Here is a 23,491-nt window from a genome sequence, read left to right on the forward strand (position 1 = left end):
CTTCACCTTGAAACTTCACGGGGACACTTTAGGTACAATTGCTTGAAGCAAAGAAGCCGTCCCCCCTCCCACTAATTCTCTGGTTTTAACAACCACACGTGACAATACTCAATAAGAACCAAAGCCGCTGATAATGAGCTCTTCCAAATGGTTTGCATGTGGTTTATCTGGAAACATCCCTCCTTTCAGCTCTCCTGATGGGTCTCACACATAACGGGCTCATACACGGGATATTCTGGCTTTGTTCTCACCACCTATTGTCACAGGGGCCACTAAATCAAACAGTTGCTGCCACGACAAAAGCACTCACAAAAATCTCAACCTCATCTTGAACCCTGAAGATTTTTATGGCGACTCCCTCAGCAACCCCTCCCCAAAGCCACATTAAAGGCCGTATTGTTTTCAGAGGTCACGGTAGGTTTCATACCACGTTTTAATACAATGTAAATTCTACAAGAATATGATGATGTTACACAGGAGTCACACAGGCAGCATGAGGGACCCCTGCTTGTCTGTTCTGCAAGGCAAACGGGAGACGCCATGCACTTGCTTGTTAAAATACTTACTTCTTCCTTCAATGAAACGAGGACTCTTGATAACGTTTAAAACAGCAACAACAAAAATAACCAAATTTCAAGAGGAAATACCTTAGATTCCTACTGAAGCACACAGCACTCAGCTTTATGAGCACGTTTGTACATGGGCAGAGAAAACGCAAGTACACAGAAAGCATTACAGCACACAGATGAGCAGGGAAATACGGAACAAATAAAGTGCTGAACTCGCGTTCAGATCTGAGCAAGCATCCCTCATTGCTCGCAGCTCTGGGACAGGCTGGCAGCACCACTCGTGCCGGGGGAACAGATGCCAGCAGTCCCAGGGCTGCAGAAAGGCTTCGCAGCTCAAAAGCACAACAGCTTCAGCTGCCCTGAGAGCTCTGCCAATAAACAGAGCCTGTGTGCATGTGGCCATAGAGCTGCCTGCAGCACCAGAGCTTTGCAACATCGACACCTCCGCATCCAAGGCAAGAAGATGTAAAACCCCCACTGGGCATCCCATTATTGGGATTTTTTGTTGGAAAGGGATGATGGAGCTGCAGCTTCCAGAAGTTCCAGCTTGTGCAACTGAACACGCTTTCAAGGAAAGAAAATGTTCCCTTGAGAAGAAGATGACAGATGACACTCAGCACTGCAATTTATTGACAGTTTGAACATCTTCACCACCACATCTCGTTCCTCTGCTTCCTGACTCACCCTCCCTGGAGCTCTGGGCTCGCAGCACTGCACAGCATGCTGAGCTCCCAAGCTGCTCCACACCAGCTGCCAGGGGCACAGCGAGGGCAGCTCACACGTGTTAAATCCCACTCGAACCTCACTTGCCTCTCCGCTCCGATGATGCCTCAAACACCAGCAGACATGCTGAGATCCATTTTCCCCTTTCTCTTACCCGGCTATTTCTTTCACTTTCTTTTCCTTTCAAGAAAAATGGCAACTGAGCCACCGGTGCCTGGGCATCCCCTGGTGAGCTGACACCAACCACAGGAAAGGTTAATGCACACAGACAGCCTCAGGAAAGAGAAGAGGGGAAAAAGAGGCAGCCTGCTGCCTCATTCTTCTTAGTCTAAAAAGATGTCATGCTAAGGATGCACAGAGTGCTCGGTCAGTGCACCTCCGTGTGCTGCCTCACCTGCTATTGCAACCAGCGCACACAGAAGCATTCCGTATAGATTTTGTTCCTGCAAAAGGGTTCAGCCAAAAGAAATCCCCCATCAAGAAGCCAGGGGAACCCCATGACTCTGCAGGGACACACAGCCCAGCCGAAGGGCCAACACCAGCACCATACGGTGCTACGGGATTGCAGCCTGTGGCAACGAGCACGGCTCGGCACGGCTCAGCTCAGCTCGGCTCAGCTCAGCTCGGCTCAGCTCAGCTCGGCCGGCAGCACAAAGCCCCGGGAACAAAAGCCCATTTCACCAAACTGCCCCGGCGCGGGGAATGGCAGCGTGCAGCTGCTGCGGGGGGAGCTCCGCGCACAGAGCGCACATCAGCGCGGAGCTCCGCTTCCTCAGCATCAACTTTCCGTAATCCCACTTAAAAACACCAGAACGCTGCTGCTGCAGCACGGCCACACGCTTCTCATTTACATCGGATTGAGAGCTTTTTTAAAAAATCGATAAATTACGAAGCAGTAACATTACAGCTTCCCTTCCGACGACGACTTCGCTGCGCTACCCAGTCCAGCACAGAGCGATGCGCAGCAGAAATCTCGGGTCAAGAAAGGCCGGTCGGGAGCGGCGGGGAGGCAGGGCCGGCACAAGGGAGCTCGGACCGGGAGGAAACAACGCGTTTCACCCCAAGTATTTCTGCCCTGAATCCGAAGCGCATTTAGCGGGGCTTTGCCACCGCCACCAATTGCGGGGGGGGGGGGGGAAGCCGTGAAGTATCTTCGAAGTAGCGCTGGTCCCCGGGGGATGGAGCTGCCTTATCGGGAGCCCGCATGACCCCGGTACCATCCGTAATTAACAGTACTAAAAAAAGCTCTTCCAGATGGTCCAACGGATTAGGAAGTTTCAAACACAAACAAATCAAGACACAGAACGAGCGGTTCTGTTTTAATGGCACGCCGCGCCGTGCAGAGCGCACAGCTCCGAGCGCCGGCACCGAGCAGCGGGAGCACAACAAAGCACGGCGCGGCGCCGGGCCGCCCTCAGCCCTCAGCCCGCACTCTGCTCCCCGCACCCCGCTCCCACCGCCCGCTCCAGACCCGCAGCTCGCAGCCGGAGGAGCGCGGGCAGCGCGGCCCCGAACAAAGGCGCCGGGCGAGGCGGCCCCGCTCGGTCCGTTCCGGCCCCGCCTCACCTTCCATGCAGGTCGAGTCCCGCTTCATCCCCCCGGTCCTAGCGGGGCCGCCTCATGGCCGGGGCGCAGCGCAGCGGGGCCAGCGGCGCGGCCGGGCTGCCCGCCTCGGCCATCGCCCGCCGCCCGCGGGCCGACCCTATGCTAACGAGCCGTGATGTCACCGCGGGGCTCTGCGGGCGGCCCCCAGCGCGGGGCCTGGCGGGGCTCGGCCTCCTCCGCTGCCTGCCGGGCCGGGGGCGGCCCCCGGGCAGAGCGGGCCTGGACCGGGCGGGGGCAGCGCTGCGGGGTGGGGGGTCCGGGGCTGCGGGCTGAGGCCGGGCGCGGAGCCCCGGCTTTGTTCCCGCGTTGGCCGAAGCGCGGCGGCTGCCCCGGGATCCCGCGGCCGTGCCCGGAGCCAGCAGCACCGGCGGAGCACGAGCCGACGGGCGCGGGCAGCGCCGGCCCCGCAGGGGCCCTCAGCGCCATTCGCCGTGCACGCGTTTCGCTTTCACCGAGGCCCCGGGCTTCAGGCCTCGAGATCCACAGCGCCGGTCACCGCTATCGGGTCACGCACCGCTGCGGAACGGCGCTCCGAGCGAACGGGCACGGCCGCGCACCGGCACCGCTACGAGCGGAAATACAGCGCGAGCGGGACGCGCGGGGCAGGGGATGCACGTGGCGATGCTGAGAGGTCACTGCAACACCGGGCCGTGCTCAGAGCTCAGAAATGAGCGCCCCGCCGTGCTCCGTGTCTGGTACTGCTCCGTGCCCAGTGCTGCTCCGTGCCCGGTGCTGCTCCGTGCCCGGTGCTGCTCCGTGCCCGGTGCTGCTCCGTGCCCGGTGCTGCTCACCGCGCTGAGACATTTAAGAGCGGCCAAACGGGCTCCCGTAATGCCCAACTCCGCTCGCCTCCACTGACTGAGCTCTATAGCCATGGCCTGCTCCTGTTCTGAGGGCTGCAGGGCTCAGCCATGCTGAGAAATGGCCGACGTAAAGCAAACAAGTCACAGAGGCAACAAAAGAGGTCATATTTCACTCACTCTGGAGCCTGAAATTTTATTGCTTTCTGGTGACATCCAGCATTGCCAACAGCCTCTGGTGCAGCACAGCCCATGTTCTGCCCTGGGTGTGGCTGGGTCCCTCCGCTGGGTCCTGCCCGTGCCCACCCCACACGGTGCCCCCAGCAAACAGCAGGTGCAGAGGTGGCAGCGAGGCTCTGAACCAGCCCTACCGAGGGCCTTGCTGTGCTGCCGCTGTAAATCTGCAGATCTGCTGCGCTGGTCCTTGACATGCTCTCTGCTTTGACCTCTCCTTTCTCGCTGTGGAGGTTACCAAAGCAGGGTTGGTGTGAGGAGCCTGTTATCCGCACCCCCGGTGCACGGCCAAGGTAAGCCTGGCCCCTGGCCGTGCTGTTTACACAGCTGCTCACAATCATCCCTGCTCCAAAATCTCCACATTCTTTATCCTATATGAGCACCTCGCTCTGCTCCTGATCCCCCTCGGAGACGAGTAAGCAGAATGCAGAGAGCTGCACTGGGAACACTGCAGAACTGAGCAGAGCTCTGACATCCAACAGCAGGACAGCACAGAGCTGCTCGTACTGCTGCTGGTGCAGCTCAAACTGCAGTATGGCAGAAATCCTGATGCAAAGCTGCAAGTACAGACAATGCCTGGTGCTGGGAAAAGGGTAATTGGCCAGACAGCCCATGTCCTCCAAATTGCTCCAAAGTCACGTCACAGTTTACTCATGTCCATAATAAATCCTTCAGAGCAGAAAATAATTGCAAAAATCTGGAACTGTTCTATAAGATGAGAAGCTGAGCTGTGAATGGGGCACAGGGCAGGAAAAGACAAGAAGGATTCATTCTATTGTCTGAACCAAGCAGCCTTAGAGCTACTTGGGTAAAAAATCCTGTGGCTGTTTCTCGCGTTGCCCTGAATCAGCCCATTCCCAAACCCAAACAAACAAGCAACAAAAGCACAGAGCCATGACACTACTGCAACTGACAGCTCGAATTTCAGAATACCAACAGTTTGCAACACAAAAACGTTGCCAACGACTCCGGAGCGACAGCACCGCCTGCAACTGATTTATTGTCCTGACATTATGGCCACGAGGGGTGGGCAAAGGAAGCAATAGGAGAGCACGGAGATACCCGGGGCATCCTGCACAGGGCTGGGGCGGAAACAGAGAGGCACATCCACCGCCAGCAGCATCTGCTCCATCCCCCATTCTTAGTCCCGATATTCTGCACAAAGCCCATCAGAAAGGTCTGTACTTAATGTAACACTACACGGGTGTGAAAGTCACAGGGAGCAATTCCTAAAGCCACAAAGAACTGTGGGAAGAGATGCACAAGTCAAAGCCTGCCGGCATGCCTGCATGCAGACTGCTGCTCTGACTCAGCCCAATACCAGCACGGCCACTGGCCTGCAAGTGGAGGCAGGAATGAAGCTGTGTGCTGTTGCAATTTCTGTACAATGAACTGTGGCATCATGCAAACCACTCAGAAATCAGCAGATCGCTGGTAGTAGAAGGAAAATACGCCAAAGAGTTATGCAAGGCTTTAAAAGGTTTCCTGCAAAAGCACAGAGTGCTGCAGTGGGCTTTTTCTCACAGATGCATTCGCTGCTCTCCCCAGAGATGCGGGCTCCCACCAGCTGCTTGCAAGGAGAGCCGTGAGTGGCCAAATGAGCCCTATCCTTGAAAAGGGAATTGTTCAGAAGCTACGGTAGGAACTGCAAGGAGTGATTATAAGCACTTGCACGGGCACTGCATTTCCACACTGGCTCATACAGCAGATTGCAAGAAGTTTCATCACTCCTTGCTCAATGGCTGACAAAGAGTGGACACTGCCTCTGCATAACTGCAGGAGAGGGGGAGGTTAAGGACTCCTCAGGGGGGAGAAAGGAAAACAAATGGGAGGGCAGGAAGGAGAAGTATATGACTTTACTGCTTTAGTGGGCAAGTACAAGAAAAGAGAATTACAGAGGGAAAGCTTTACGTCTCTATGAGCAGGCAATCAAGCTCCTTTCTAACCCTGAGCAGGAGGAGCTCCTCTGTGCACAGGTCAGCCTCGTCCTACGCTGAGATGCTGGTGCTCTGCAACAAGCCAGCAATTTGCTACTCCAACAGGCAGTACTGTTGTACTTGCAAGCAGCCGGCTCAGCAGCTGGGCAGCACCTGTATCCTGGTATCCCCAGGGCAAAAAGCAGTGAGAGAGCATCCCCTCAAACTTTCAGACAGCAAAAGTAAGGGGGGAACTGCTTCCAACCTAACGCTGCAGGTGCAGTACTGCATCACCCTGAGTGTAGCTGCTCGCTGGCTGCTGCAGAGCACCAGGAGCATACAGCATTGGAGCTGCACGCACCAACAGGGCCACACGGGTACCGAGGAGGGGATCCTATGGGGGAGGTGTGACATAAGCACGAGCACCAAGGCCTGAGCTGCACGTGCTGCTGACAAACAAAGCTAAATATGTGTTCCACTGAAAGAGAGAAAATGCGACAATTTGTAATCCTTGGGATTTCACAGCTGCTTTTAAAAACGTGCAGCATTAAAGAGTTCCTGAGCCCTGCGGTGAGGCAGGGCTCCTTCTGCCGGCGAGCACCCGAGGGACACAGCCCTGCTGCCAGCCCCGGGCTGCAGCCACAGCCTGAGCTGGGGGAGCTGCAGGGAGGCAGCTGGACAGGAGAGGGCAGCACCCGCAGCACGGCTGCATCCCACAGCATCCAGCAGCATCCCACAGCACCAGCAGCACTCATAGGATCCCACAGCATCCACGCAGCATCCTTGCAGCAGGATGCCACCTCCTACATTTTCACACAGTTTTCATCTTTCAAATTAAATGTTGTCGTTGTGGCGTTTGTAGTCTTAAAAATTAAAAGAGGGCAACAAAAACATAAAAGTAGCGGGTTGAACATGTATGGTCTACTCCTGTATTAAACACCCAGTCCAAAGTCTTATCTGCTGCTTCTTAAGAAAGGTGCCTCCATCACTTCACGTTTCTGTTCTGCTCAGGCCTTTGGAGCAGCCTGGAAATGCAGGGCCCTTCTGCACTGCTGCCCCCTGCCTCCTCCTGACAGCACTCTCACTTCTGCGTCATGCGAGAGCCAGGGCCTGGGAAAACAGCAGCGAGCTCCCCGCCTCCCTTCTGCTAATTCTGCTCCCATTTCTTTCCCTCCCAACAAAGCAGACTCTCAGTTTTCACACGATCAGTACCAGCAGCCCCCGGGACCCAGATGCACCCACCCCGAACAGAACGAGGCCCCAAATTAAGATGTATGTGGCTGCAAAGAGAAACCAACGTTAGTAGACTAACATCAGCAAAAAGAGCCTTCCATCCCGCTCCGTTTGTGAGCAGCACAGGATGTGCCATTCAGATGCTCACTGCTGTGTCTCGGCGCTGCTGCAGAGCCGCGCTGCTTTGGTTGGAAGGGCTGAACCAAATACGCCGTCTTTAAGACAATTAGATTTTCAAAGAAACTACACTGAACGTTTCTTTCATGTGTAATCAAATTATGTTAAAGCAAACCTCATAATCTAAACCATTCCATTGGTCAGCTCCTATTTGTTTTCCCTGCACCCTCATTTTTGCTCCAGATCTGTCACATTACATTAACACCTTTCCTACTCACTGCCTACAGAAATAACAGCCTTCGACATGCCTGCACAATCCATTTGTCCTGCTCTAATTACTTTTTGACATAGCCTCTTTCGCTGCTATCTTGCCTTTTCTGACCTCTGTCTGTATCAGAGCTATTTAAACTCCGTATCTATTGTGATGCGTCCTATGCGATACCACTGGAGCACTGGGCTGCAACATTTTGTAAATCCAATATTTAAATCTATGGTAATAAGATGATGCACTCAAGGAGGACGGCTTCTGCATTTGGTAAGAACTACAACCAGCTGCAACTGTGCTGAGTCCATGAACTGCAGCACGTTTGTGGTGTGAGATTCCTGTAGTCAAGAAACTGCTGAACAAAACCAGGTAGCTGAGGGAAAAATGGGGCTCTCTGTGCCCTGAGGAATGCCCCTCAATTTCACAAATAAGGAGGAAAGCAGGAGGAGCTGGGAAACGTGATCAGCTTGTACACACACTTACACAGAATAAGAAATAAACTGCTGCTAAAGAACTTGAGCAGACAGGGAAAAGATGAGAGCAGCACACGGCAGCAGTGCAAGCTCAGGAGGAAGCACAACAAATAGCACAGTGCTCCAAAGCCATCAAAGAAATCAAGAGTTTGAAATCCCAACATTCTTCTGTTCTCCGCAAACCCTTCCAAAAAAAATGGGCCCTGAGTGGCCACTGCAGCTGCCTCAAACCAGGAAGAGCCCTGAACACAGAGACTGCTTCCCCACCTCCCCCTTTCTCTGCCCAGCACTCCTGCCCACAGAACCCAAGCACAAAGGGACTCTGTGCCCATGGCCAGGACCAGGACCTGGTGTGTGGTGGGTCTGGGACCAGCGTGCCAACTCCAGCACCTTCAGAGTTAAATAACTGGAATTCCAACTGCATTAAATGTCCAAATTTATTTCCAGGTTGTTTAAGGTAAGGTGACTCTTTATTTTTTTAAGTTAAAACAGAACAAAACTGCCTTCATGTTGTTATCTACCTGGCAGCCGAGGCAAAGCGCCTCACAGTGCCCAGCACAGGCACAGTGCCAGCACAAGGTGTGGGGCCGCTCGGGCTGCCCTGATGACCGTACACACCTACAAAAATCAGAGCTGTTCACAGGATATGGTGCCTCACTGCCACATTCTCCTACCTGAGCACGTGGCGGTGGGACACCGTGTGCCAGGACAGTCACACGCACAGCTGGCAAGCTCCTACCCCAAAGGCAGCACACTGTGCCACACTGCATGGCAGAGCTGAGATGGCAGCAGCACAGCTACAGCCCGGCAGCGCTGCTCCAGCACGGCGCGGCTCTGCAGCCTCGAAGGCCGCTTAGCCAAGCAGCACAGACAGCCACGGGGTGCTGACCCTGCTATTTACAGCAGGAAATCTTTTCCTGTGAGCGCTGCCATCTCAGACACATTGCCAAAATCCAGCTGCACATTATTTGTAACAAAATATTAACATTTTCCTTGCACCCTTGGACAGCAATCACAGAAGAATCTCTGCACCCGCTGTTTGGTATATACCATTATGCAGAACACAAAGAGCTCCGACCTGCATCATGCAATGACTAAATTGCTAAAAACACCTTCTTGCATGTTTCATTTGTGAGTGCAGGGTGAGGCAACTCCATGTGATGCACTACAACCGAGTTTACGGTGACAGTGTAACATGGTGTCCTGCTGAGATCCAAGAATAGCAATGCCTTAAAAGGCAGCGATGTTGAGATCACAAGGAAAGGAGAATTAGGGCACAGCTGTGGAGTTCTGTAGGCTAAAACATAGACTCAATATGTCAGAGAAAATTAAATCACAACGCTATGTGTAATTTCTGGTCTTGTTTATAGCTGAGATGAAGCTGTGCAGAATTGGAACGTGGGTCATGCGTGTGTGCTGCAATGTTTCTGCACACAGAAAGAAAAAGCACAATTAATTTTAAGATAAAAAAATAAAACAAACCCAATGGCACCGCACCTTTGTTTGGAGCGTGGTGTGCAGGCGGCTGCAGTTCAGGTCCACAGCCAGGCTGCAGCTCGAGGGCAGAGCAGCCCCAGCACCACCATGCAGAGTGCAACGCTCACAGCTCATGGCTGCACAACACAGAGCAAAGCCTGACCAGCACAGCAGCAAGGCACACACATTAGAATGCCTCTGAATGCCTATGGCCAGATATGTGATAGAGAAAAATGGAGATACCAAAGCTGAGAATAAACTTTTACAGAGTTGTTTTTTTTTCCTGTAGGAGTGATGATGCTCTTCCATTGATTGGAGCAGTGTCTGCATGGGCCTGCAGCGTTCCCTTGTGCTCTGGGCCCAGAAGCACTCTGTGCCCACAGAACACAGCGTGGTACAAGTGGTGTGACCCAGCCCTGGGCACAGCAGAGCACTGCACGGCCAGAGAGCAGCAGGAGGAAGCTGCCCACAGATCTGACTTTGTTTAGCTACGTGTATTTCCTGTGGAGCTTACAAAGCACAACTGTATGCAAAGTATGCAGATCTGTTGATAGCAGCCGTCCTTTGTCCATACAGAGGTAAATCATAAATCTGACTTGTACACAGAGTTGGGGAACGAAAAGGTTCCACTCTGGCTGCAGACAAAGCTGGGGGGCAGCAGCCCATGGCTGAGAGGTGCTGTGAGTGCTGCAAGGTGCTGGGGGTGCTCAGGTGCTGTGGGTGCTGTGAGTTCTCAGGATGCTGTGGGGAAATTAACAGAGAAAATAACAACTCTGAGATTTGTAAAATGCTGGATAGCCATCATTTCCCACAGCAGCACCCCATGTTATGTTACCAACTCCAGCACAGCTCCGTCTACATGGATGTGCTGCTTTTCACCGCACATGCTGCAGCACACAGCGGTGCAAAACGAGGTCAGCGTTCTCCCGCAGCACACGCTGGCAGGGGGCTCCCGGCAGCCCCGTGCCCTGACCCACTTTCCTGCAGTATTTCTGCATAGCGACAGAGGTCCTAGCAGGACAGGCAGAACTGCAGCACACAGAGGCTCCATTTCCTATCGCTGCCACTGTAAGAATGCATTCAACACACTCACGCACATGGTGTTACACACAGCCACAGAATGCACAAACCCAGGAGCAGGAGGACAAAATGACACAAAGGTTCCATCTCATTTTCAGGCTGTAATTCCAATGCAGTCTCAGGGCAAACACTGCTGGGGCTGCAGAGGCTGCAGGGAAGGAGCCCAGCTGCCCATGCTCTGTGCTGAGGGGCTCACGAACCGAGCTGACCCTGCACACACACCTGGGCAGGCAGGAGGTCAGCACGTGGCTGCACACATACTGCATTGCCCTGTGCATGCAGCCCAAACTCTGCTGGTGAGGGAACCCTCCCCGTCCCAAGCCCAGCACACCAGCACAACACGCTCCTGTCCCACTGCTGCGCCATATTCACAGAGCTACAGTGCAACAGCCACAGACGGTCATGTAGGCATGGAGCTCTGATGTCCCCGCAGGGCTTTGCTTTTCTTTTTTCCTTCTTAGGTGCAGTGTCTGTATTTCCCCTGTTCTGAAATGTTGCGCTGAAACCGCACTGAGCCTCAAACCTCTTCAGTGGGAAATTTCACAACCAGAGGATTATGACTTCAGCTACAGAATAAGCGGAATAAGCAGTGGGAGCAGATGGAACTCTTCAGAAACAATGATTCTATTTTCATGTAAATTTCCTTCGTAGTTAAAAAAAGATGAAGAAGAAAAAAGAACACCAAGATATCAGCGCGGTCTCTGAACGCGAGGGTTTGAATGATGCTAAAGCAGAGGGCCGGCAGCTCCCTACGATCCCCAGTGCTTTAGCAGCAGTCAGAAAATAACCCCACGGCCAACAGAAACCACACTGCGTCCTCCCAGAGCTGAGGGGAGGAAGGAAGCACAGGGTGAAGGCACATTCCAGTTTTTAAGGCTCCCACCACCATCGCTCGCCCCGTGATGATGCTCACTCCAGAGCTCATTCTTATGCTTCTTCAGAGCACAGAGCTCATTCACGAAGCAGCATGACAAAAATTCTTTATCCACTTGATGGCTACAGAAGGTGACAGCCCCGCAGAAAGGCAGCCCTGGGGACGCTGCCCGCGCAGACCTGCAGGGCTGCCCTGATTGCAGCAACACAGCCACGCATTTTCCACAGCTGAAACGTGGAAATGAAACCAATTCTTTTGTTATTAACACTGGCAGAATATCCTACAAACAAATACAAGCACAGAGTTAGCAGAGCCCATCCCTGCCTCTGCCAATGACTTGTGATGGTGTTTCAGCCCTGCCCATGCATTTCTCCCCCTTGTTTATGTCTCCAGCGAGCAGCCCCAGCCACTCTCCAGCTCCCAGTGCTGCAGGGATAACAGCACTGTGTGAGTGCCTGTGCGATCCCACTGCACACAGAGCGCATTGCAATGGTAACGCTCTGGAAGGCTGATGTCATTCACTCAGAAGGGCTACGTGGCCTGTAAGTGAGATTTTACGGAGGGGAAACTGCACGCACAGAAAGGTGACAGCATGGGCAGCTCCTGCCCCCGTGCCCAGGAGTGGCCCGCACTGGGTCCAGCAGTAACACCGGGTCCTACAGTGGCACTGTGTCCTTGGAGTGGCACCACATCCCACAGCTGCCCCCACCTACCACAGCCCGAAGTGCTTTCTTCCCATCACAGCACTGCAGGAACAGAGCAATGGGAGCTCCCAGTGCTCCAGAAGAGGAAGGGAGCAGCTGCAGTGCTGTGACACACAGAGCCCCCTGCTCTGGAAGGGGGACAGTACCCACACAGCCCCACAGCGGCGTCCTCTGACCGCACTTCTCTGGAGCCCCACCAGAGGTGACATGGAAGGTGAGTCCCTGTGGTTCAGCCTGCAGCTCCCAGCACACTGTGCTGTGGGCCTTCAAGGAAAATGGGACACATCTGGGCCAGGCACCTGCTGGCTGCAGCAGCAGTATCTGAGCTCAACAGACTTAAGGAAAAGTCCTTCCTTCCCTCCTCCCTCCAACTGTGTCAACTCTTTTATCCAGGGTTGGAAGTGCCAAAAAAACTTGGGAGAAACAGGGAGAAGCGCTGGGTGCTCCCTGCACTGCCCTTCCTTTGGTGGCCCAGTGATCTGCATCATTTTCCTCCTTCAATTTGTGTGAATTCTCTGCAGCAAAGCTTTGACACTAAGGTGACTCCAGAGCTTTTACATTATTGCTACAGATCCTAAAACAGGTTCACTAGAGACCTGACCAAATCTGCTCCACTTGTTTAAAGCATAATGTGCTAAGAGAAAGCAGACGGATATTGCATGAAGATTCCACCACTCGGGGCAGCACCTGTAAGGCCATGCACAGAGCCTGGCAGATCTTCCAGGGCTCAGCAGCCACCTCAAGGGCTCACAGAGACCACAGTGCCCCCAAGGACACTCCTGCCACCTAGTTTTTGTTTGTCATAAATGGATTCAAAGACAGTGCATTCTTTGCAGGCAGCATGACCACACCTGCCTGCTCAGATGCACACTCAGGAACCAGAAGGCACTCCCAGGGCACAAGGAACATGTTTTGGCCATGGCATCATCTGCTTTGGGAGCAATGGTCGAACACCTCAACCAGTGAAAGACAATAAGGACAATCATTGAAGTGGGAGGGGGAATGGGAGCTGTCAGAAATCGGGAGGAGCTATCTGTGCACAGACCACTATCTCCTTTGCTCTCATAGACGGAGGTGGGGAACCACCCCATCCACATCCCCAGCATCTGCACAGCACTGGGTACCACTGAGCAGCTTCCCACCCTTCGCTGCTAACTGCTTCTTTTTGGTGACTGTTACAGAACTGTCATTAAGTTCTTCATTCCACTTTCACATTCCATGTACTCACATACATGGCCCTTAGGGACAATGATAGAATCCCATGTGAAGAGCTCCAGCTGCCACCAGCAGCCCCATTTCTCCCCTCCCGTGGAGGCAGGCACTGTGTGATGTGTGTAGCACCTCCTTCCCAGCAATGCTTTGACAGAGCTGTATGGAAGGAGAGGGAAGGGCCTCGGTCACTGTTGCTCTGGCAATGCACGCTGGTGGGTCAGCAAACTGGGGGCTGCCACGCTGCAAAGACTGAGAACAAGTGGAGAAGGAGGGATGAAGTGACTGGGGGAGAAGGAGACCAAGACAACAAGGACATTGGCTTCTTCCCATCTATCGCTGCAGCTGGCAGTCCCTGCTGTCCAGGGCAGTGCTGGAGTCCCTGGTGGTGTTCAGAACCATGGAGATGTGAGACATGGTTAATGGGCACGGTGGGACGTGGTGCCGTTGGAGTTGATCTTCATGGCCTTTTCCAATCGTTCTGGCTCTCGTGGTTCTGTGGCTCCCACTGAAAACACTTACACGGAGAGAGAACAGCATGTGCCCCCGCGCTGCAGCCGTTAACATCTCATTGTGCTGCCGGGGACACGAGGACACGGCACGGGAGCCACTCGATTGTGGGTCCAGCAGCTGAGCAAGGCTTTCGGGACCTCCTGTCTCACCGCCCAGCAGCGCCGCTCGGGGCTTCGGTCCCTCCGCCACCCCGGGGACAGCACGCAGTCGTCCCGCTGCCCGCGAGGAAACCCTTCAACCTCCGCCCCGGGACGACCCGCGCCCGGCAGCGAGCGGGATCGGCGCGGTTTGTGCCGCCCTAAAAACACCGAGACCGGCAAACCGGGGTCACTCCCTCCCGTCCGCCTCCCGGCGCGCTCCGAGCGCTTCACGCCCTCCCCGCCCCCGCCACGCCGCGCACGGCGCCGTCCCCGCCGGCCGCAAGGCTGGGCCCGTCCCCGCCCGCCCCCGTCGCGGCTCCCCGCGGCCCGGCCTCGCCGCCAGACACCCAAACACGCCCCGGCCCCACGCTCCGTCGGGCGCGGCCGCCCCCATCCCGCCCCTCGGTGCGGCGCGGCCACTCGGCAGCGTCGCGGCGCGCACGTGACGGCGGCCGCTATAAAGGCGCGGCGGGGCGGCGCAGACAGGGCTGCGGGGCGCCGGGAGCCGCTCGGCGCCGCGCCCGCCCGCCCGCCGCGCGCCCCCGAGAGCCGCCGCCGCCGCCGGCCGAAGCGCCGGGCCGGAGCCGGGCAGGGCCGGGCTGGGCGCCGCGGGCACGGCGGGGAGGAGCGGGCGGGGCCGCGAGGGGCGGCCGGAGCCGCGGGCGGCCGAGCGGTGCCCCCAGCGCGGGACCGCGCCGTCGGGGCCGTAGGTAAGGATGGACGGGTTCCGTTCGCGTCGGGGCGTGCGGGGCGGCCGCGGGCGCCGGGAGCGCGGCCGGAGCTCGTCGCCGCCCGGCGGGCGCGGGGCTGTCAGGGGGCTTTTCCAGCCCCGTTTCTGCACGTGCTCCTTTGTTCTCCGATAGAAGCTTTTTATATCCATCGCGTAATGTAAGCCAGCTGCGGAGCGGCGGCCGCACAAAGCTACGTGCGCTGCGGGGCGCGGAGCGGGGCGGAAAGAGCCCCCGCCCCATATCGGCCCCATCCCCAGACGGGGATTTAAAACAAACAAACAAACAAAAAAAAAACCCCAAAACAAACAAACCAAAAAAAAGCCCGAGGAAAAAGCGGAGAAGAAAGTCGCGCCGTAACCGAACACTGCGCGGCCCCGGGGCGGGCGCGGCGCCGCGGACGGGAGGAGCCGCCCGGGGACAAAGGCGGCGGTGCGGGGCGGCGCGGGGCGGCGGCGCGGGGCTGGGCGGCCGAACCCGACGGTAACGCGAACCCCGGGCGCAGCATTCCGGGGATGCCTGAAACGCGTGGAAAGCGGCGTGCGAAGATCGCTCAGCCAAACTTGTGCCGTGAGAAGCGCCGTGTGTTCGCTGAACGCGCCGCGCTCTGTCACTCGCTGTGACGCTCGCACCAGATTCTGTCCGCAATAAAACTCGGCCGACCTGTACGTTTAGTGCGCTGTAAGGAAATACTTCGATTTCATCAACTTTTCCTATTGGTCCCTGAGCTTTAGAAACGAATCGAGCCGGTTCTGCCGTAAGGAAAACGCCGCAACAAGTTTAGAAAGTTCGCAAGTGGGGGATCGTCCCCTCCGCTAGTGCCCAGCAATGGCAGAGCGCTCCCAAATATCAGAAAGCGGCGTTAAACCCCACCCCGAGCTGCGGCGCTTCTCGCACGGCCCCGCATTGGGCGCCCGCGGCTCGCGCTGCTGCCGGGCGCCTCCATTCATGCGCCCGTACCTGGATTTGAATAGAAACCAGACAGCAATTCTTCGCTGCCAGCCACCATTCGCCGCCGGACAATAGCGGTCTGTTAGCGCAGGCACAGGCCCGGGGACACAAAGCTGGAGCGGCAGAGCCGGGCTGCAGCGCACAGGAAATTACAGCTTTTGATGCGGCGCTGCCGTCAGCGCGGGGCTGCACCGCGCCGGGCGCCCCGCACCGCCCAGCTGGCACGGAGCCGTGCGGGCACAGCCCTGCGGACACGGCCCTGCCGCCGCTCTGCAGCCCCCGCGGGCCTGAAGTCACACGGGGAGGGAAAAAGGGATTTCACAGACAGAACCCCCCCCCTTCCTTTCCCTTCCCCCGCGTTTACTTGCATACGGCAGCGGGGCGGCTGCCTGGGGGCTGCGTGCAGGTGCGATAGGGACCCTGAGATGTGGCACCTGGCAAACAGCGCAATAAATGAGGAAAACAAAACACTCAGTGTCTGGTGCTTCCTATCGCCCTGCCTTTCCTACAGTGCTCCAGAGTTAAAGCAAGGGCTCCTCAGAGACAGGGCTTTAATCCTCTGCTTGGAGCCAATGAGCAGAAGTTACAGAGATCAGGGCCCAGCGTGGGGCTTTGTAGGACGCAGAGCTGCCCCAAGAGCTCAGGCTGCCCCTCCTCACCTGCCAGAACTGATCCCCAGCCATCCCTCTTGGATCCAGGCCCTGCCCCAAGGCTCCCAGTGCCCACGCACAGCCACAGGCCGGGCTGCAGCACAGAGCAGCACAGCTTCACCTGGGGAGCAGAGCTGTCACATAGCACAAGTGTGGCACTGAGCCGCAGTGACGTGAAGCAGGTCTGTCTTTTATCTGCTCCCAGCAGCAGGGTAGGGATGGCCAAAGAACTGCACAGTTGTGAAAAAGTGAAATTCTCTCTGGTGTGGTACGAATAACAGCAATGTAACGTATCCCTGTATGCAAGGAGCTGCTCACAGTGCATTCAGATGCTGTTTATGAGCATTGGAAATACAGACATGAATGTAAACGCTCCTGCTGGCCATCAGGTTGGTCTGCATCATTATATACTCTCCTTAAATCCTCTTCCTGCTGCAGTACAGTGGTGTGGATGGATTACTTCTCAGTAGAACCTGGGTGACATGAATCACCCAAGCTGTTCTGATGTGTTTTTCCTTGCTGGTACTTAGCCAGGAGGACCCATCAGAAGGAGCCTCTGAATGAAAATATTACAGATAATGTATATTAAAAGTTATGGATATTGATGCATCTACCAGCAGAGCACTTGTAGGCTAAATACAGCCATACTTTACATTGCAGCCAGCTTTTCAGCCTCCTCGAAGTGCTGACACCAGCTGCTCATCAGTAGCTGGTTCCAAAATTAAAGAAATTAACATCTCCTGAAATTGCTACTTAAAAAGAAAGTACGCACCGTGTTGTATTCTGCCTAGCAATTAGGTAGCTCAGCTTTAATACCTGTTAAGCACGTTGCTTGGAATGGAAGTATCCTGTTAGAGGCTGGCAGAGCCTGTGCCTAATAAAAGCAGCTGTAAAAGGAACGTCTGGGTACATCCCTGCCTGTAAACGTCTGTAACCTCAGCTGGGATGGAATAATCCCATCGTGTACATCAGGAAAGGATGCTGGTAGCTGCTGAAGTTCCTGTTGGGTCAGGTTCTTAACCCCCAAAGTAACAGGTAGCAGCTTTCCCACCTCCACTTACACCTTTTCCCACCTAAAGTTTATGAAGACTCACAAATAAAGAAGAAACCTTTTAACTACAGACAGACTTTGAAGTTGCAACAGTTGCAGCATCCCACAGCGCATGCAGTCTCATTAACAGCTAACACGACAAGGCTCAGCTGCCAATAAACGCACCAGGTCCGACCAAGTGCAGCCATTTAACAAAAGATGAGGAATCTTAAGAATTCCATCTTGTCTCCGTAATGGCCAACAGCTGCCATCAGCACTTCAAATTATCAGTATGATTCAAACATTTCAACCTTCACAGATACAGAAGACAGTCAGGAGTCTCTACATCACAGATCAGAGGAAGGCACGTTTTTCTGTAAGCATCACGGATACATAGGTTGATAACATTACTTTTTTATGTTGACTTCACTCATTCTTAGTTTCCCCGTGGCACCCAAAAGCTGTGTGCACAGCTCAGCAGCTGCCCATACAACGGCCACGAGTCACCATTATCAGAAGCTACGAACTCTGAAGTGCCGCATCTCAACACCAACCCAACTCTGTGTTAGCTGTACCACCATGCATATGAATGCAGCTGCTCTAACAGAACAGCAGCAGTGCTGGCTGAGCAGAGGGCTGCGTTCCATCCCAGCCGTGTTACAGCTGTGCACAGTGGGGTTGGGGCCATGCCCTGCACACAGCCCCCGCTCCTCCAGCTGGGGCACAGCACTGCATTGCTGATGGCAGCACCGTGCGGTCACTCCCAGCCCAAAGAAGCACACAGTGAGCAGTTTGTGAGGCCCAATAAACCAGAGGGTGTCAGTCTGAAACCCTCCTGTGGTACATTTACCAATGCTTAGAGCTGGTAACCTACATGAGATGACAGTTTTCTTGAAAAGACATCATGAGACCATTTAAGGCCTCTGCTTAATTCCTTCTGGCCCTCCTGGCAGCCTGTATGTTTGCTTTAGCACACGGTCAGGAAGCCTGTAGTGCCTGCTGCAAGTAATGCATTTAAAGTCAGGGTCACAAGCAAAAAGGTTTAGTCTGGTCTGTAAACAGAGGTGGTCAGGGTTTAACCAAACCCACAGTACTTGCCAGGCCCCTGTGCTACGCTGACATTCATGGCCGTGCATTCCAGTGCCCTGAATTGTCATCAGCTTCCACTTACTCAATGGCAGTGCCTGCAGTCTGGGTGCCCACAGGTCCCATTCTGCAGAACCCGGCCCAGGCTGCGCCCGCCTGCCCAGGAGCAACAGCTCTTACCCAGGCAGCAATCACTGCAGCCCAGGGCAGAGCCTGGGGACCCACCGGGCAGCTGCATTCAGAGCTGTGCTGTGCAGTGGGCACCGCACTGACAGCAGTGGCTGTTGAGTCACATTCCCGTATCTGGAGTCTCAAATTCAGATTTCTAAGATGGCCAACAGATTTGCAGACAAAGGTTCGCAGGACAAGTGCAGATTCTAAGTATGAAAGAGAACACATTCAAATTCAGCACATATTTCTTTTGCTAAAGATTTAAATATTGCGTGGCTTTAGCTTTCTTTCTTGTTCACTGAATATCAAGGTCAATTAGGAATGATGTCTGGCTAGTACTCTCAGAGCAGATTAGACAGTTGCATCAAAAAGCAGGACCGCGTATAGGTCATCTGTTACTGTGACCTACATTTCTGAGAATCTGTTCAATTTGTTTTATTCAAAATGTTGTGCTGCCTCAGTTCTGTTTCTCATAGTAAACCTGTAACAGTAGAAAATAGCTTCATTAGATACTGACACAGACACTGCTCACTACTTCTACTAATACACAAAGAAAATCAAATCCATGCAGCAGACCTGTGCCTGTCATCCATTTAATTTTGAAATAACTTAAGGTTCTGAAAGGCTTATGCCTTATAATCTAAAGCATTTGGCCCACATGCCAAACACTAAGCAATCTGAAATGCACAATAGCTTAGCTGCAGCTTTGCTTGCCCTATTTAATTCATTTTTACCTTCAGTAACCAGTGGATAGATGCAGTGCTCAGCATTACACTTTGCAAATGAAGAACGTACTGCAGTACTCAAGTGCAGCAGGGCTGTTTCCTTTGTGCAATGTGAGCTCTGGGGAGCCCTTACAGGACAGTGGGTTTTATTGCTCTGTCTGAACAGAACCAGACTCCTAAAACTGTGTGTTGACTTGTGTATAAGGCTTTTATCATCTGTATTCTGACACCAGTGCTTAGTGTCTGGGATATCAACCTGTGCTTTCTGGATTGTATTGTGAAACCACAAAGTGTTTCTAAGACAAATCTGTCTTGTGGACAGGATTCCTCTCTTCTGACAGCACTCAGTTGTTCCAGTCAGAGGGACCAGGTATTGGGCAAATGTGTGCTGGTGGGAGCACTTGGAAGGGGGAAGGAGAGAAAGTATCTTAAAATCTGAGAAAACACCTTTAAGTACCAGTGAACTCAGTGCAAAAGAAAAAACTGTAAAATGGCATAACTGGATCCTCAATTCAAACAGTACTTTAACCAGATTTTAGAACTACCATCTACAGCCGCTGCAGCTCACCGCTCTGCTTCGATAGCTGGCACAGAACACCCCTACATCAGCTGTGCTCTCATCACAGCCCAGGAGAAAAGGCAGGCAGTGGGATCAAACAACTGTAGAAGAGAGCACAAAAGTAGAGCTAACAGACTGAGCTTCTCAGGGTGCCCATGAACCATGGGTGCTGGACTGTGGCCCCACAGCCATCCAAGCCAGCAGCAGCTGCTGCAGCAGTGCTCTACAAGGCAGGCTCAGCAGGGCGTTTGCTTCTGTGGCTCTCAGCATAGAGGAGCTATTTCCCTTCCCTTCTTCCCCACGTTTTGCAGCATCATGGCCTTGCAGTGGAGAAGTGGATGCTAAATGCATAGGCAAGAAGGAGTCCTTAGTCTCAAAAATAAGGTCTGCATGGGTTGCATAGGAACCACATAGGTCACAGCTTGGAGGAAAAAGACTGCTTGTACATTCCACACTTGTGTGAAAGATTATTGGGTATCCTCTTCATAACCCTCAGGATGATCTAAAAGATTAGTGGTCTTTAAGGTGGGTTTTGGTGGTTTTTCTTGGTGTTTATCTTGTTTCCCACCTATGATGCTACACAACATTATCTTTTAGCAACAAGACCTAGCTAGATCCATGTGCCCATGAATGCTATAGGAAGCAGTACACTTGGAATTACAACTCCCTTTGTTGCTCTGCAGACAGAGGGGCACTGACTTGCATCACATCCTTTGACACAGACTTTCAAGAGACACTTGAGCCAGAGGTGGGTGAGATCTGGTGCTGCCAGTGCAGCAATGGGCACCCAGTGAGGGAATGGGGACCTGCGTAGCCTTCACAGGAAGAAAAACAAAAGGTGCTTTATGCACGTAACTAGTAGCTCTTAGAAGTAACATCTTTACCATAGTAAATACATCTTGAGTACATGCTTCAAGATGGCAACATAGAGTTGAGCCAGAAGTGCCATGCTTTCTAAACTGAGCCAAAAAATGATGTTTCAGAGGTGTTTCTTTTGAGAAGAACTCCAAGTCTGGCAGATGAGAACTGCTGGATTATATAGCTGGAAAACACAGACCATCTTTAAAGGACTATTTAGCAATGAATAAGACATCACGATTGTGAAAAGCAAATCCTTCATTTGATCTCTCTCCATCCATACTGCTTCCAAAGCAGGTATTTTTGTATATTCCTGCAGCATCGGTGTGTGAACACAAACACATTGCTGCAGCCAAGGTGTGGGATGTGTTGCACCTGGGAGCTGTCCCTGCTCAGAAGGGACCTTCCCTTCCCTTTGCAGTGAAGACCACGTGTCAGTCTGCTCCTTCTTTAAACATAAAGAAAAACTCTTCAGATCTCTCTTGTGATTACTTTGCAACACAAATTTTCTCTGTCAAATATGCATGCAATTTTTGCACTCTTCTTCAGTGTCTTGAAGTGTTAAAATGATTCCTGGTAAGGTGCACGTAGCAATGCCCATGGAGCAGGCTTTGCAGCATGTTGATCAGAACAAAGGAGATGGTAATTCCAAGAACCAGGATCCTCTTCAACGTTCTGATCTCCAGCTACATTTGGCATTTCCGAAAAATATAAGGATATATCCAAGCTCCCTGCTGAGAATCATGTAACAGCAAGTAGTGTTTCCTGCCCACCCGACCACAGAAAGCCTGGCCAAGTCCAATTGTTTCCCATCTGAAAGCAGAAAGTCGTTTCAACAGAAGTAGTTCTGGCTAACAGGACTGCCACACTGACAGCTGTGCCACTTGTTTCTAAAAATACCAAGAGGAAGAACACAGGCTGGGCCTCGGTGCTTGCACAGATCAGCTGCTCATCAACAAGAGTATAGCACAGAGGTACCTTTGGTACCTTACCTGAGTTCACCACTGTAATAACGCAGGAGAAATATTTTAGTGGCAAAGAATCACTGGCATGTTGGATACACCAACAGACAGCGGTGTTACATCTACAGAAGCTGCTTACCCAGCATTAGATGCATCAGAGCACAACTGCAGGAATTTATTTTTAACACTGAGGAATCTCAGCTATCCTGACAATGAATCTGATATTGACAGCAATCTTCAGGGCAATGAACGTAAAAGATGTGGGATAGGAGGAGTTCACAGGGATGCTGCTGCAGAACCCACACAAAGAAAAATGCATTTGTGGTCACTGAATGCATAGGGGCTGAGACAGGGAGCTGAAAGCCGCCTGGGAGACAGCAGGTGATTAGTAGGAAGTATGCAAGTTTCTTCTTATATCCTTTTCTACGCATCCATTAACCACCACTTAGATCTGCTTCATTGTAGCTGATAGCTGCAATTCAGCAGAGCTCCCAACCATGGCTTGCTTTTGGCTTTGTTTCAATTTAACCAAATTTTCTTATGTTACATAAAACAAGATAAAGCCACATGAAATTAAGACATCCTGGGCTGAGATCACTTTGTTCCACGCACACTGCAGGCCCACGCTGCTGACATGCAGCTCACTGCAGACCCACAGCTCTGCTCAGAGGAGCCCCCCACCAGCAGCCTGGGGTGCAGGAGCATCACTGCATGCTGCAGGAGCTGCTCCTGCCTCACAGGATGCACTGGTGATGTCCTGTTGGTCCCTGGGGATGTCTGGGGAAGAGGGAGGCAGAGCTGGCAACACTGCGGCTGATCCCTGCACAAAAACAACTTAGGAGACAGATACTGAGCTGAAGCCTAATCCAGTGTGATTGCTCCTATGTAAGTAGGTCAGCAAGAAAGCCCCCAAACGCAGCGTCTTCCAGCCCAGCAGCAGTTCTCCCTGCAAGCACATTTGACAGATACCTCTTTTAGCAGGTAACACGTTGGGGGTTTGATTTTGAAAGCTTGTGCATTTGCCATAGGAAGGTAAAGCAAATTCCATTTTAAAAGTACAGCTGTTTCAGCCTCTGCTCCCTCTTTGTTTTGTTGCAGCATCATCTCTCTGCAGTTCAAAAGAAGCTTTTCCCTCTTCCATGCTCTCTTGCAACAAAAGATCACACCAATTTTGTGAAGCCAAAACATTTTTCCTTTCTTAGCCCAATCTTCAGGCTCTATGTTTCCCTGCAGCCCCAGAGCCACCATGAAGCCCAGGGCAGCACAGCTGTGCTCTGTGTTGTGGGTAAGGGTACCAACAGACAGGTCAGAACTCTGCCTTTGGTCAGTGTTCTTCAGAGAACTTCATTCTATCTGCAGTTTTCATGTGCACAGCAGCGGTTCGATCAGCTTGATCCTGACCCTGAGCTAAACAGAGACTGGCAATAGTCTTGATTATTTCCTTTGCACTCCACTTGCCTTTTTAGAAACCCTTTGTGTTCAGTGATCTCTGTAGCACAGCCCATACTCATCAGGACAAAGTACCACTTCAGCAGTTAGGGGAGAACTAAATGCAGATACAACAGCCTCTGTCCCTGTAATACCTCACTGTAGTTAGATTGCACACACATGTGCAGTCACTGACCCTCCACAGCAAGTACTGCTTCTTATAGTAGAGTCCTTGGTGTCAGAACAGTCAATGGTCCTTGTTCCCAAACATGAAACTTTGCATTTGACTGTACCGAAACATTCATTTCTGCTATGTTTATCTAGAGATACAGAGTTATGTTTATATCTATGTCATGGTTTTGTAATTTTGCTATCAGTATCAGTATTCCACATCATAACATCATGTAAAGTA

The 23,491-nt window shown here is 53.0% G+C and overlaps 1 protein-coding gene across 3 annotated transcripts in view; it reads right to left on the minus strand.

Moving 5' to 3' along the window:
* NR6A1 (nuclear receptor subfamily 6 group A member 1) overlaps window positions 1-23,491 on the minus strand; it is a 73,440-nt gene that overhangs the window by 22,368 nt on the left and 27,581 nt on the right. The window contains exon 1 of one of the 3 annotated variants that reach the window (XM_015879494.2): window positions 2,859-2,964. The exons of the other annotated variants lie outside the window; for them this stretch is intronic. Within the exon in view, the coding sequence (XP_015734980.1) occupies window positions 2,859-2,886 (28 nt within the window). The 5' untranslated portion in view covers window positions 2,887-2,964. Of the gene's footprint in view, window positions 1-2,858; window positions 2,965-23,491 lie in introns of those variants that run through there. 3 annotated transcript variants of the gene reach the window in all.

Source organism: Coturnix japonica, chromosome 17 (genome assembly GCF_001577835.2).
Source record: "Coturnix japonica isolate 7356 chromosome 17, Coturnix japonica 2.1, whole genome shotgun sequence".
NCBI classification, from domain to species: Eukaryota; Metazoa; Chordata; class Aves; order Galliformes; family Phasianidae; genus Coturnix; species Coturnix japonica.